This window comes from Arctopsyche grandis, chromosome 7, assembly GCF_051622035.1.
Source record: "Arctopsyche grandis isolate Sample6627 chromosome 7, ASM5162203v2, whole genome shotgun sequence".
Taxonomy (NCBI): domain Eukaryota; kingdom Metazoa; phylum Arthropoda; class Insecta; order Trichoptera; family Hydropsychidae; genus Arctopsyche; species Arctopsyche grandis.
This window is the reverse complement of record NC_135361.1, coordinates 27,986,914-28,000,891: the sequence shown is the minus strand read 5'-3', so window position 1 is coordinate 28,000,891 and position 13,978 is coordinate 27,986,914. Positions and strand designations below refer to the sequence as shown.

General features: G+C 38.0%; 4 protein-coding genes and 1 long non-coding RNA gene across 5 annotated transcripts in view; 3 read left to right on the top strand and 2 right to left on the bottom strand.

Moving 5' to 3' along the window:
* LOC143914530 (uncharacterized) overlaps positions 1 to 10,636 on the top strand; it is a 98,231-nt gene extending 87,595 nt beyond the window's left edge. Inside the window, exon 2 of the mRNA XM_077434793.1 lies at positions 10,386 to 10,636. Within this exon, the coding sequence (XP_077290919.1) occupies positions 10,386 to 10,409 (24 nt within the window). The 3' untranslated portion in view covers positions 10,410 to 10,636. The remainder of the gene's footprint in view (positions 1 to 10,385) is intronic.
* Positions 849 to 10,670, bottom strand: LOC143914531 (uncharacterized). The gene is made up of 3 exons (XR_013260827.1): positions 10,366 to 10,670; positions 9,499 to 10,303; positions 849 to 937 (listed from the first exon to the last, which is right to left on the bottom strand). It is a non-coding gene; the product is annotated as an uncharacterized LOC143914531 (long non-coding RNA).
* ND-MNLL (NADH dehydrogenase (ubiquinone) MNLL subunit) lies at positions 1,385 to 1,737 on the top strand. Its single transcript, XM_077434808.1, has one exon. It carries the CDS (start codon positions 1,519 to 1,521, stop codon positions 1,690 to 1,692), a length of 174 nt encoding a protein of 57 aa, XP_077290934.1. The 5' UTR covers positions 1,385 to 1,518; the 3' UTR covers positions 1,693 to 1,737.
* LOC143914369 (glyoxylate reductase/hydroxypyruvate reductase-like) lies at positions 6,471 to 8,119 on the top strand. The gene is made up of 7 exons (XM_077434565.1): positions 6,471 to 6,669; positions 6,741 to 6,883; positions 6,964 to 7,153; positions 7,230 to 7,393; positions 7,469 to 7,633; positions 7,703 to 7,828; positions 7,902 to 8,119. The coding sequence occupies exons 1-7, from the start codon at positions 6,590 to 6,592 to the stop codon at positions 8,018 to 8,020; spliced, it is 987 nt and encodes a 328-aa protein (XP_077290691.1). The 5' UTR covers positions 6,471 to 6,589; the 3' UTR covers positions 8,021 to 8,119.
* Positions 8,097 to 9,060, bottom strand: Lamtor3 (Late endosomal/lysosomal adaptor, MAPK and MTOR activator 3). Its single transcript, XM_077434566.1, has 4 exons — positions 8,951 to 9,060; positions 8,705 to 8,810; positions 8,440 to 8,632; positions 8,097 to 8,369 (listed from the first exon to the last, which is right to left on the bottom strand). The coding sequence occupies exons 2-4, from the start codon at positions 8,746 to 8,748 to the stop codon at positions 8,232 to 8,234; spliced, it is 375 nt and encodes a 124-aa protein (XP_077290692.1). The 5' UTR covers positions 8,749 to 8,810; positions 8,951 to 9,060; the 3' UTR covers positions 8,097 to 8,231.
* Positions 10,671 to 13,978: the final 3,308 nt, after the last annotated feature.

Below are 13,978 nucleotides of genomic sequence, written 5' to 3'. Positions count from 1 at the left end.
GTTCTATCTCATGCAATTTCATACAAACAATATTTGGCCGCGCACTATCGTGTCGCGTCGCGGTTGCATAGTGCGGTCTGGCCTTTAAAGCCTCAAACGCACATGCGATTTTTTTGTCCCGCAATCACTTAGTCGCAAAAATAGAACATACAGTTTTAAATACGACATAAAAATATGCAACTGGCCTCTACCAGCAACGTGATTGTCACAAAATAAAATGCGTCAGATGAACTCGCGCGAATTTTCTGCAGCTTAGTCACACTTCAGTACGTGACAAAGAGTGTCGAACCATTTATTTTAAAATTTTCTTGGGATGACTTATCAAATCAAGATGAATTTTATGAAATAGTAATAAATAATCTAATTTATGAAATAGAAACTGGATTTTTTGTATACATGTATGTAATACTTTAGACATATTGTGATCATTCATAGATTTATTTACTTTTAAACATTACCTTTAAAAAAACGTTTGAAAACCAATCTCTACTATATTTTTTTGAAAGTTAATGTTTATTTCGTCAAATAAGTATGTCACTATGTAAAACATTATCGTATATGTTTTTTGTATACATACAAACTCGGCGATGAAACACACCGAAACGGTTGAAAAATTGCAAGTTGGTGGAACGAGGTAGACCCAAATGAAATATGTACTATTTTCAAACGGTAAAAGGATTATTGCGCAAATCGTTACCAAGAAAATCGCGAATACGAAATATCTGGCACTCGAGATCTCGTTAGTACAATATTTCGTGAGTTTTTGGGTGCCAGATGTACCGTGATTGAGATTTTCGTGACGTGCGCGAGACCGCTTTTTGCGGAATAATCACCGAACCTTGTCAAATGGTTCGGTGATTACTGGTCACAAATTACTCGTCACAAAGTCACTAAAATCTCTATAACGGAACATCTGGCAGCCGAAAAGTCCATCATACTAACGATAACTATCATAGTAACGAGAACTTGAGTGCCAAATATTGTGTATTCGCGATTTTCATGGCAAAAATTGTCTTTGTGACCACCCCAATGTGACGAATAGTCCAATTACCTTGTCAAATATATCGTAATCCATGGCCGTAGTATCCAGTATTAAGATCTCGAAATTTCGATCACATTTGCTGGAGTGGTGGAGTGAGGTCCGCCGCTGTTATCTAACAAGTGAGGAAGTCCTCTGCCCCCTTCCACCCCTCTCTGCATCATCTGACGTCTCCAACTCCTTGAATATATTATTTGTCAGTTGCACCGTATTGCATTCATATCTAGAAATTGGTCGAAACGTCAACAAATAGCCATTCCATACTCGATACGTCCGTGACATATTCATTCATAACCTGAAAACAACAATGCATAATCATTATTTTTTGTTTCTCCACAGACTCATGGGAATTACCAATATAATAAAGCGATACGCAATAGTCGTGATATTTCCTACGATTGCGATTTCATCGATCTACTCCGACTATTCGAATACTCAGAAGTGGAAGAGGCAAAAGCAGATAGCGAATATTCAATAGAATGGCCATCTTCGGTATCACTAGAGAAGCCTGGGTGATGATCATCCCCTTTATCGGCTTTGGATTTGGTCATTTCTTAGATGTTAAGGAAACCGAGAGAATGATTCGCTTCCGTGACAAGAGCGCCCTATATGGCGGCAATGTCAAAGAAGGCGAACAACCGACTTGGCCTTGAATGAATTTTCGTTACTATTCAAAATCAGTAGTCATTGAATCATGTACATTGAGCAAATTTGTTTTTAATTCTATAAATATAATAATTATTTAATTTAGAAGGCTTTTTATTTCATTTCTACAATTCAATTTTTTTACTACACTTATAGAGATACATATTTTGATCTTACATTATTATGAAGAAGTCGAGATTATTCCCCAAGAGTATTTCAGAATTTTCTTTAGTATAGTTATAATTTTTTTTATTATACTTAGACCATTGCATATATTTTCGAACATACTAGACTATTTTCAGAACTTCATGATACCTTTTAGAGTTGCTGAAAGGAATGTGAATCAGCCAATACATTTTTTTGGTTTATTACAATTCATTGGTGAAATTTAAAACTTTTAATTTTGTAGAATATCACACATAATATTTTTTTTGAAAATCTGGTTTTTAAGAATTTTTATCCTGAAAATTCGACTTTAAAAATACTACGTTATTCTGGAGAATTAATATAACCTAAATATATGAACTTACTGACTGCGACTTGTAATTGACCAATTAAATGTAGCTTTCGCATAAACTTATTGTATAATTGCTATTAGATTATAAAAAAAAACCCTTTCAGATATTCTGAAAAAGATAGTTCTCAATTTGACCATTCTCCAAAAGAGTTATTGTCATTATATTTACAACATGTAGGTACATATACATATATTATGTTCCATTAATTATAGCGTACATTTTTTCTAATACAGTAGTACCTCAGCTGCTTAGACTAAATGAGGATTAATATAATCTAACAAATTGAGGGAAGAAGAAATAGAAAATACCGTTTTTTCATACAATATTGACTACCCGTATTATCGCTTTTGAATGAATCACATGAAAATACAATCTGATCATTTCGCAATGTTTTTATAATTACTAAAATCCGCTTTTTTTTATCTTACATAATATAATCCAGATAACCAAGGTTGGGATAATGGATGTATCAGCGCCATAATAATAGTTATACTTTTAAGCTTGGAAAATTGCTATTTATAATTTTATGAAATACCAAAAGTTCAAAAATGGTAGATTTTCCTATGGCATTAAAATATCTCACTATATGGCATTAACTATATATTTATGTATATTGCTGCATAAACGTATGAGAATACATAATTCTTTAGGTACAAAGGTGCACTTGTACATCTCTTGATTTGAGCAAAATGTTAATTGACGGCAGATATTAAATTCATTTTTAGAAATATTGTTAAATAAATATTCATATAACCCATATATATAATTCGTATACCTATAATAATATATATAGATAAAATTTTAATATTGTTGAACACTGTTTGTGGCAACAATAATATGAACATTGTGCAGGAAATACAAAAAATTGTTTCCATTTAACTATTCAATCCTGGTTGTGCTTCTGTATGTAATTTTTATCACACCCAGCCTTGTCCTTGTCCACTCCAGAGTGAGTGAATTATTATGATCTTTTTTAACCTGGTTATATTTTATCAAATGCGCCATATAAAAATACAGTATAAAATTTCTGAATCTATTTTTAATATTAAATGAAAAAAAAATTGCGTTTTATTATTATATATGTATGTACATTAATCTCTTTCAGACATTTGAAAACACTAATAAAAAATATACATTATATTATCTTTGTACGTAAATCTGAAAAATGTGTATATAACTCACTCGTTCTCGGCTGGCGTATTGTGAGATTATAAATGTTTATTTTAGTAAAAAAAATAACAATTAAATTATTTATATGTATATAAAATTTCATTTGAAAAAAATACTCTAAACTAACTAAAAAAGAAATACATACACACTTATCATAGAACTTACATACATATATACAAGCAGAGAAATGTAATATTAATACAAGTGGCTTAAGGTGTTCTTTTGTTGTCAAGTGACATTCTGTCCACGGACAGATCTAAATAATTTTAGCATCAGTCGTATCTGACGCTTGGTGCTCGACGTATGTCCGATAAAAACTTCTCTGTTTGTTTATATTACTCGTAAGATGGGCAAGTATCGGTAAAAATTGCACAATACATTCAAAAACACACAAAAAACAACATGGGATACATTTTTATAAGTAAATTGATCCGATTGTATTCCGTACGATGTAGCGTATTTATAAAGACGTACCGCGTAAAATTGACAACAATTATTTATTCGTAAGGGCCCCTCTATTCTTATTACATCTCTCTGGGGATAACCATTTCCAGTCAACGTAAATATCAAATTTTATGAAATTTCAGTTCAATAAACCAAAAGGTTTCTGAGAAAAACATAAAATACCTCGATTCTCTAGAGTAAAAGTACTACTTCCGTTTGAGGTAAAAATATTAGGGTATAACATTTATAATTTGTATTACATGTAAAAAAAAGTCATCGGGTTAGCGGTTTGGGAGATAATTGAAATAAAAAAAGGAAGACACCTACATATGTATAACGGGAGGTACCATTTCCGGTTAACTAAAAAAATTGAAAAAAATTAACCTCATATCGATAAGAATTTCAGTCATCGATACTAAGTTTCAGTTTGATATTACGAACGGTGTTCAAAAAATCCACAAAATTTGTTATACTTCAAATGACACTGTTATACTGCAATATTCGAATAAAGATTGCAAAGTACTGGTTAGTGTTAGTTACATAATAAATTTTTATTTGATTATATCGTCAATGAATAATATCGTTTTTAAATGATATACTTGAATCGTATATTGAAACTTAACAGGTTTATCTATTTTCTATGCTGTAATGATTAATATATACATATGTACATTATGGATTTTCCTTCAATAGAGTGTATAGATAATAAATATAATGCTATCTATATCATGATTGTAAGTTTATGTAAGTAAAACTTTTTATAAAATGAAAACAATTTCAAAACGTCGAGAGATTTTTCTACTTACTATTCAGAAAAGTCGAGAGAATTTGAAGTGAATAAATATAAACAAAAAACAAATATGCTGGCAAGACGGTTTTACCACTCCAGTGTAGAAGTTAAGAGACAATTATTTATGTCCTTTTTTGGAAACTTTGGACCAGATACAAGCGGGAAACAATGAAGAAGATAAAGGTTCAATATGACAACTGCTACCGTGATCTCTTCAGGCTGCCAATGGGTTGTAGCGCGTCGCAAATATTCGTGGAGGGCCACGAACATTACTCTGAGGCCATTCTCAGGATGAGAGCGGTCTCTCTACGTCTTCGTGTTTTTTTTCATCTAATTGTCTGCTTGCTACCGCGTCTTCTCGTTTGCACTCTTCATTGTATGTTCGATGGATGGAACTACTCCACCGACCGCCTTAAATAAACATTAAATTGATTAATTAATCAATTTGTATTCAAATTTGTGACAGAACGTATTTACGCGGGAATACAACTCTCTCGCGGGGAGTGTTACTGGCTACGTTACAGGGATACGTTTGTTCGTTCTTCCAGGTGCGTTCGTTCCGGGGTGGGGGTCAAAGGGAACAGAATGACTAACCTAGGATGTTTTGTAGTAGTCGTGAAGTTCCTGTAGGAATCTAGCACGACTTGTGTTTTTACGAATCAAAACCAGTGATCACATCATCGATCCTGTACAAACATGCATAACTCAAGGGCAACGTCCCCTTCGACCATTCCAGGAGAAAGAGTTCATCGCTTGATCGTAAAACGAACGAAACCCAACAGTGATGTCATCAGGCAACCGTAACACATGTCTGAAAAGTCATTTACGCGTGGCGTTGACCCCATAGATATAAGCCACACGTGTACCGAAGACACGTGCCTTGAAAACAGGTCAACACGTGACCATAAAACACGTGTCCTGGAAACGAAGACAAAGTATCTGCACACGGCACGTTTCAAGCCAGAACGTATATAAAGCGACGCACCAGTTCCCAACACCAGAGTGAACCTCTGGAGTTCAACCAGCTCACTTCTCCGAAGCTCAACCTCTTCGTACATACAATAACCAATGTAACAATTGAACAAAAATAAACGATCCTCTTACAAACTACACAACATGTGTTTCGTTAGGCCGGGATACAGTCAACATACCTTCCCTGCCTTACATTCATGATTATAATCCTCGTCTCGTCTATAGCTGCCGCGCAGCCGTCGTGAAGCTGGCTCTTGGGTCACCTGGTCGGTCTTCCAGCGGCTGATGCTTCTATAAGAAGCTGCGTGGAGATACAGGTGACGAACTGTTGGAACTCGGGGGAGGGAGTGATGATACACTCAACCGTCTCGTGGTTCTTCAACAAGATGGCGGATCTCTGGGCCCGTCTTCTCTGGAGACGGCTTGGGAGAGATCGAGGGAGGGGGCACGTCTGTACCCGTGGACGACCGAAATGCGAATGAACGAGAGTTGGGTCTCGTCTTCTTTCCCGCGGCAGGATGGCACCGAGTGTGGCCACCCGAAATAAGGGTCAACGTTGCCTTGATGGGACGGCTGGGAGAACGTCACGTTACAAATTTAAATTTTAAGATTAACAAGGAATTACAATATTTTTACTCGTCACTAGCACCCATAAGAGGTGTATATTTTCTTTTATAGAAAAATGTATATTTTATTGTACCTCTATATATAAGATTTATTAGTCACTATCAGTTTTGAAATACGTATTTTATCAGTATATGTACATTTAAAACCTGCCCAATAAAACTAGTTCAATATGCCTCCGTGAGACAAAAATACCGTAGCGTAATGCTATTTCAAAAAAGTCACAATAATTTTATTTCAATTCTAGCGTCTGTACATAATAAAGTTTTCCGTGAACACACTGTAAGTTCCTTATCTAAATTAGATAAAGTGCGGTATTGTACTACTAAAATCAATGTGTTAATTTAATAGGCAGTCAACGAGAGACAGTCATCGTGTTCGTGGAAAATGACTGATCAAAAGTTACCCAAAGTACTCGTCACGAGTACGGAGTATCCTGATGTAGGAATGGAAATCCTCCGCAATAAGTAAAAAAACCTCAACTATCAAAATAAAATTCCGAAAAACAAATTTACTTTATAAATTTGTTTTGTTTTAGATGTGAAATTATTCAAATATCTACTAATGGATTCGAAGACAAGGTTAAAACTCGCGAGGAAATAGAAAAATTAATAGCCGGAGTCGAAGGAATCATATGGAGCTCTTCCGTGAGATTGGACAGTGATTTGATTAATAAGGCTGGTATGTTATTTTGATTAAACTTATTTAATTGGTTTCTGTATTCAGTGCTTTTAACAGATCAGAAAAAATTCTTAAAACAGGGAGTCAACTCAAAGTGGTTGCGTCCATGTCGGCTGGTGTTGATCATATCGACAAGGATGAACTTAAAGCTCGTAATATTATCCTCACTAACACTCCAGATGTCCTAAATGCGGCTGTAGCTGATGTCGCAATCCTTCTGATGGTTGGAACAGCTCGCAGACTGCCCGAAAGAATCGAAGAAGTGAAATCGTACGTCAATATGTTTGTGTGTTAAAGTTTTCATTCTTTAAGTTTAATTTTATTATTATCATTTAAATCATTTCAGTGGAAATTGGGAGATTGGTCCACAACGGATGTTGGGTCTGGATATTAAAGGCAGCACAGTAGGTATCGTCGGTCTTGGCGGAATCGGACAAATGATAGTGAATCGTCTGAAAGGTTTTGAATTGAAAACAATTCTCTACTGTGGCCACAAGGAAAAGCCTGAAGGTATGTGTTTTACATAAATATATAGTATTCATATATAGTTTTAATTTAAAATTGTTAATCATAATATGTTTAAAGCTGCTGAACTCGGAGCCGAGTTTGTGCCGTTTGACGATTTGCTGACTAGAAGCGATTTTATTTTCATATGTTGTTCTTTGAATGAAACTTCAACAAATTTGATGGATGCTAATGCTTTTTCCAAAATGCAAAAGACGGCTATTCTAATTAACGTCAGCAGAGGAGGTATTACATGTCGGCTATTGAAATGAATATTTAAATATGAATAACTGTTTGAACATGTTTTAACTTCAGGTGTTATCGATCAAGAAGCATTATACAATGCGTTGAATACCAAACAAATCTATGCAGCAGGTCTGGACGTTACGACCCCGGAACCGTTGCCCAAAGAACACCCGTTAAACTCGTTATCCAATTGTTGTAAGTTTTAAAAGATGAATGCCAAAAATTTACCAATTTTATGTAAGATAATCACATAATATTATATTTTCAGTTATAACACCACATTTGGGAAGTGCCACACGTCAAACTAGATATGACATGGCTCAACTATCAGCTCTAAACCTAATTTTGGGACTTCAAGGACAAAATCCTCTAACTCCCGTATTTTAACATTTAAAATTTTAAAAATCAAATCATATACACATGTGTTGTTTTCAATCAGTAGTAAATTTAAAGTTTTTTTTTTGTAATAAACATTTTTATTTGTAAGAGTTATATATTTATTTTACTGATACATACACTTTTTTTTCAATATACATTATTAAAATATACTTAGACAATATAAATACAGCATAACGTTATGTTAAGAAAAGTGCGATTCTCATGATTCAGTTACAGCCATTTTCAAATCTTTCAAGAGCGGCTCAATAAGCGTTTCTAATGATAAGATGTGCCCAGTGTTGCAATTATCACTGCCAATAAACGTTATTATAAGTGGTAGTTTATTTATTTGAATCACCTGAAAGCCAAAATTGATTAATTGATCGTTAAATAAAAAATTATATGTGTTTGTGGACTTTTATACTTGCCTGATAATTTGAATACATGCAAATAACAGATTTGTTTTTGCCTAGTCCAAGTTTACTTCCTTGATCAGTTGCCATGCCGAAGGTTGAAATGAATGTAGATCTGAGAGCGAGTTGAGGAGCTCGTTCGGTGGCCACCCTTACCAAAGGAACACCGTCTCTGTCCGTTATCACTATACAGTATAGTCCGTTAACCCTGGAAACAAATAACATGCATAAAATACACTGCCTCCACTATCGAATAATATCGTAGGCAAAAGAAGTATACTTCTCTAATAACTGAGTGAGGTATTTTCTCAATTCTTCAGCCATATTTTGAAATTGCGAAGTGTTATCAAATGATGAATAATAGTGAGACTTGATGTCATTTATTGCTGCAAACAAACAGTCGGACCGATCAAAAACTAACCTACGAATTTTACATCATCGTCGAAAAATGGAACGTTTTCTTTTTAACCCCTCTTTTCAACTATGAATATTTAAGTAGAAAATTGAAAAATATTATCTGTAATACCGATAAATCGATCGGCGAGAGCCAGTATATCTCCTCATCAATTCGTGAACTATGACATTTGTCTGCTGTCATCCGAGATACCACCCACTATATTTCAGCTTTTTCTATGTAAACGATATGTCATAAAACCGATATTTACGATCAGGTACAATATAAAAAATGTTACTAAAATAAAAAAAAAACAGAGGAAGAATCCCAGTAGTAGTAGTAATTGAGCTACCTCTGTAATTTTTATTAATGTGAGTTAAATTTAATTATGTCGAAAAATTTAAATTCTCATTTTGGCGTACTCCCTGTTTTGGAGCATCTGTCCCCTCTTACTACCCTCTCTCTAGTTTACCTCTAGATCTATTTATAGGACGGGTTAAAGGTTTCGACCGTTTCCCGGCCTATGGAAACTCAGTTGAGTTTGAAAGAGGATCGTTTATTTTTGTTCAATTGTTACAATGATTATTATATGTACGAAGAGGTTGAGCTTCGGAGAAGTAAGCTGGTTGAACTCCAGAGGTTCACTCTGGTGTTGGGAGCTGGTGCGTCGCTTTATATACTGTGGCGGCTCGCTTATACGACATGGTCGAGTTTGGTTGCCTTCCTGCGAGTGGGGACCAACCCGGCTGGGTTCGGACAGCTGCTACTCACTCTGTCTTCAGCTGTCATATAATAAACACGTGCTTCAACATGCCAGTCGTCTCATTCGTTCATCCCCCATACTGGTGACCCCCGACATCGAGCCACGCAGCCTCGATCAATTTCAACATGCCGCTCATCCCTGCCTCGCCGAGCCAGGCTACCCGCTACCAGCTACCCGCCGCGCCCCCATCGCCATCAACACAACACGCGTCGCGGCCCGCGGGTGACAATAAACGAGCAGACACGGCTACCTACCTACCTACCTACCTGGAGTCTAGCCACAACGTCGACGACAGGTGCTTTAAAAAAATGAGGGAGCGAATGAGAAGACGATCTTGACAGCTGGATGTGGAGTCATGCGCGATCCACTACACATAGAACGGTCATCCAGCACCACAAGACATACACCACCTCAGCACCATCATCATCATCATCATCAAGGCCCCGTCCGTCCCCACGAGCGTCGTCACGCCGAGACGGGCGGTAGCGCTACAACACCTCCACGAGCCACAACGACTCACAGTCCAGCTCGGAGTATCATCAACCACATCGATGCCCCTGCCGCCCCCGCCGCCCCACCAACCGACATCAGCCTCGGAAGAGCGGCGCCGCCACAGCATCGCATCGCATCGGCGCGACCATCGGACCAGCCACCGTCCTGCTCGCGACGTCACCGCCCTCGAATCTACCGACCATTCAGGGCGGTACACCTATGTACACAACCTGACCCACGTCAACAATGACCCACGTACACAACCTGACCCACGTCAACAAAAATTGTTGACGTGGGATGACCCACGTCAACAATTTTTTTCTCCCCACTCAATAATTTTTTTGCTTTTTGTGTAACAATAACTTTTTTTCTTTTGTAAAATTTCTTTCTTTGTAATTTTGGTATCGCTGATGCTGGGGGGGGAGTGATGTGGCGGCTCGCTTATACGACATGGTCGAGTTTGGTTGCCTTCCTGCGAGTGGGGACCAACCCGGCTGGGTTCGGACAGCTGCTACTCACTCTGTCTTCAGCTGTCATATAATAAACACGTGCATTAACATGCCAGTCGTCTCATTCGTTCATCCTCCATAATACGTTCTGGCTTAAAACGTGCCACGTGCAGATGCTTCGTCTTCGTTTCCAGGACACGTGTTGACCTATTTTCGAGGCACGTGCTCGGTACACGTGTGGTTTATAGCTATGGGGTCAGCGTGCCACGCGTAAATGACTTTTTCAGAACATGTGCCGCGTTTGCCTGATGACATCACTGTTGGGTTTCGATCGTTTTACGATCAAGCGATGAACTCTTTCTTCTGGAATGGTTAAAGGAGACGTTGCCATTGAGTTATGCATGTTTGTACAGGATCGATGATGAGATCACTGGTTTTGATTCGTAATAGCACAAGTAGTGCTATATTACTACACCACCCTCTCTCTAGTTTGCCTCTATATCTATTGGTAACGAGACATCATTATCTATTAAGGCTTTAAAGATTCAACGACTCATAAGCCTTTGAATCCCGATGATCACTTTTTTTTATCTTTTGACTTAAGATCTTTCGATTTTCGATCTTTGCCTTCCGATATTTGCTTTTTTTGGGCTTTTCACTTTCGGTCCCGTGAGGTAAACCCATGGTAGGCGCGGCTCAAATGTGATAGGCATAGAAGTAGAATGCATAGAATGGTCATCGTTACCATTAGTATCGTCTAAAAGCGAGTCATCGAAGAGCGAGACGGAAAGTCAAAAGAGAGACAAGAGAGAGAGAGACGAAGTTTAGCAAACAATGAACAATCTCTGCCGCGCAGAGTTATTGTACCAACATTTTTGGAGGCTGAGAGCGATTCTAAGCATTCTACTTCTATGGTGATAGGGAATGCAGTGCATCCGCTCTAAAATCGCCAGACAAATTGAACGACAGATTAACGGACGGCTGCTTTAAATGCAATTCTCGTCTTCTCGAATGATAGATTGCACATCAGAAGACGGGTAACCTTTCGATGTGCACACATGCAATTATTAAAATGGTAATTATTCAAATTGAGTTCGATCTTTCAGGCGAGTTTAATAAGGCAAGATTCGATAAGTTCCGAATCTTGCCTTATTAAACTCGCCAGAAAGATCCAACTCAATTTTAATAATTGCATTTGTGCACATCGGAAGGTTACTCGTCATCTGATCTGCGATGTGTAGAGATATAGCACGACTTGTGATATCACCTATTTCCCTCATCGAACTTAATCTGTACAAATGACATCATCGCGTCCTCTTCTCGTACACGAAAGTTAGCCGTGGCCGAAATACTTCGTCCAGCTTACCCATAAAGGCGATTCGACTCGCTCCAGATACGCAATCACGAGTAAACGGGAAATCCCAAGGAGCTACGCAACTACGCATCAAACAAACAAAGGAAGACATCGACACATCGACACCTTTATAAACCAGTGCATCGTCCCCAGATGCCAGTGAGCTTCAGGAACTCGACCTGGCTCGTTCCAGCGAATCCCCTACCTACTTCGCTGTACATACAAATACACCTGTATTAATCGAGCAAATAAAGATTCCATAGAATTTCCATAGGCAAGGAAACGGTCCAAATCTTTAAACCCACCCTATAACTGATGACCCCAACGTGATTTTAACCCGCCCTGTAGAACATATGCTCTCTGGCTACATTTTGGTCTGCTAAAGATAATTTTACCATTACGGTATCATTAGTAGCAATTGGGAGTTAATTTTAAAGCTGAAGTGTTCCAGATATTGTATCTCTAATAACAAATTAAGGTCTCTTCATACCTATCCAGCACGACCCGAATCCTGCAAGTACGGACAGTATTATTTAGTACATTCTATATGAACGCGCACGAATGCGTAAATGCGCATGCGTGAATGGAGCTCGTTCCAGTGAATCCTTTACCTACTTCGCCCTACATACAAATACACCTGTATTAATCGAGTAATAAAGATCCTCTTCAAAATTCAACTGAATTTCCATAGGCCGGGAAACGGTCCAAAACCTTCAACCTCCCTATAAATGTATCATTCGAGAAAACGAGAATTACGTTTATAGGACAGGTGGTCGGTGGTCACCGGTTATAGGACGAGTGAAAGGTTTCGACCGTTTCCCGGCCTATGGAAATTCAGTTGAGTTTGAAAGAGGATCGTTTATTTTCGTTCAATTGGTACAATGGTTATTGTATGTACGAAGAGGTTTCTTCGGAGAAGTGATCTGTATGAACTCCAGAGGCTCACTCTGCCAGTGGAGGTTGCTGGGTTGGTTTATAAACGTTTTGAGTTGGAGTGTGTCGTGTGCACTATCCTTTGTTCTTGGTACTAGCGCTGACCTAGTTATGCTGCGAGCGTGGTTTTATGGGTTCATACGCCTGGACGTAGTTCGTGGTTTTTATGGGTTCAGTGTGTTCTTCCTTTGTTTCCAAGACACGTGTATAGAAACACGTGTCGACCTTTTTACGAGGCGAGCGTGTGCTATGCGTTAATGATTTTCCTGAATATGTGTCGCAGTGACCTGATGAGATCATTTCAGTTGTACTATATGCCTACAACTCCTTTCTGTTGCTTTACTTTCCTTTATTGAAGAAGAGAAGAGGGACTGCCGGCTGGTGTGTGGTGATTGGCACATCACCTATCGAATGTTAAATTAATACTACTCTTAATGAATACAGTGCACCGTCGGTAGCCCTTTATTTATACATTTATACTAAATATCTGGTGGGGAGCGACCATAACAATATGAAGATTGTCCAGATATAATCTGTCGTTCAAGTGCGGTTTACCTAATATTGTCGCACACTGTTGTGGAGTGTCGGATTGTTCGGTTGTCGTATAGAGGTCTGTTCATACTTAACAGCACTGCACGGCTTCAGCACTGCCCGACTCCGTTTCAAATATTGTACAGACTCCAGGGATGTTCAACTCGAGAGCACCCCCGAAGTCGGTTTTGTGAGATAGCTAGTGGTAAGCTTGGGCGGGGCTGGTTTCCTCAAGGTGCCTTCCTTCGTCGTCGGTGGTCTGGTCCCTGCTGATGTCGGCTGCTCTGCTCTGTCCCTTTCTCCTTCGTAATGTGCGTGGGATGCGTGATGTGGAAAAAGGGAGGAAATTGTATAATAATGAAAACAGGTTGTAATTCTGTTTGTATGGTGACTGTATTTTATATATATATATATATATATATATATATATATATATATATATATATATATATATATATATATATATATATATATATATATATATATATATATATATACAGAGATCAAGCAGGGGGGACAGGGGGGGGAGTAAAAAATTAACCACGCGTGCCTTTTGAGGTTAGCCACGCGTAGCTCAGTTGTCTGCCTTCTGGACGAAGACAGACCAAGCTTCCTCTGGTGCACCAAGTATCGTCACA

Excerpts from the sequence above, each read along its gene's own strand:
- ND-MNLL (XM_077434808.1), top strand. The coding sequence starts at position 1,519 with ATGGCCATCTTCGGTATCACTAGAGAAGCCTGGGTGATGATCATCCCC.
- LOC143914369 (XM_077434565.1), top strand. The coding sequence starts at position 6,590 with ATGACTGATCAAAAGTTACCCAAAGTACTCGTCACGAGTACGGAGTAT. Across the intron at positions 6,670-6,740 it reads ATGGAAATCCTCCGCAATAA|ATGTGAAATTATTCAAATAT; the intron begins GTAAAAAAACCT and ends GTTTTGTTTTAG. Across the intron at positions 7,154-7,229 it reads AGAATCGAAGAAGTGAAATC|TGGAAATTGGGAGATTGGTC; the intron begins GTACGTCAATAT and ends AAATCATTTCAG.
- Lamtor3 (XM_077434566.1), bottom strand. The coding sequence starts at position 8,748 with ATGGCTGAAGAATTGAGAAAATACCTCACTCAGTTATTAGAGAA. Across the intron at positions 8,633-8,704 it reads CTCACTCAGTTATTAGAGAA|GGTTAACGGACTATACTGTA; the intron begins GTATACTTCTTT and ends ATTTGTTTCCAG. Across the intron at positions 8,370-8,439 it reads GCATGTATTCAAATTATCAG|GTGATTCAAATAAATAAACT; the intron begins GCAAGTATAAAA and ends TTTGGCTTTCAG.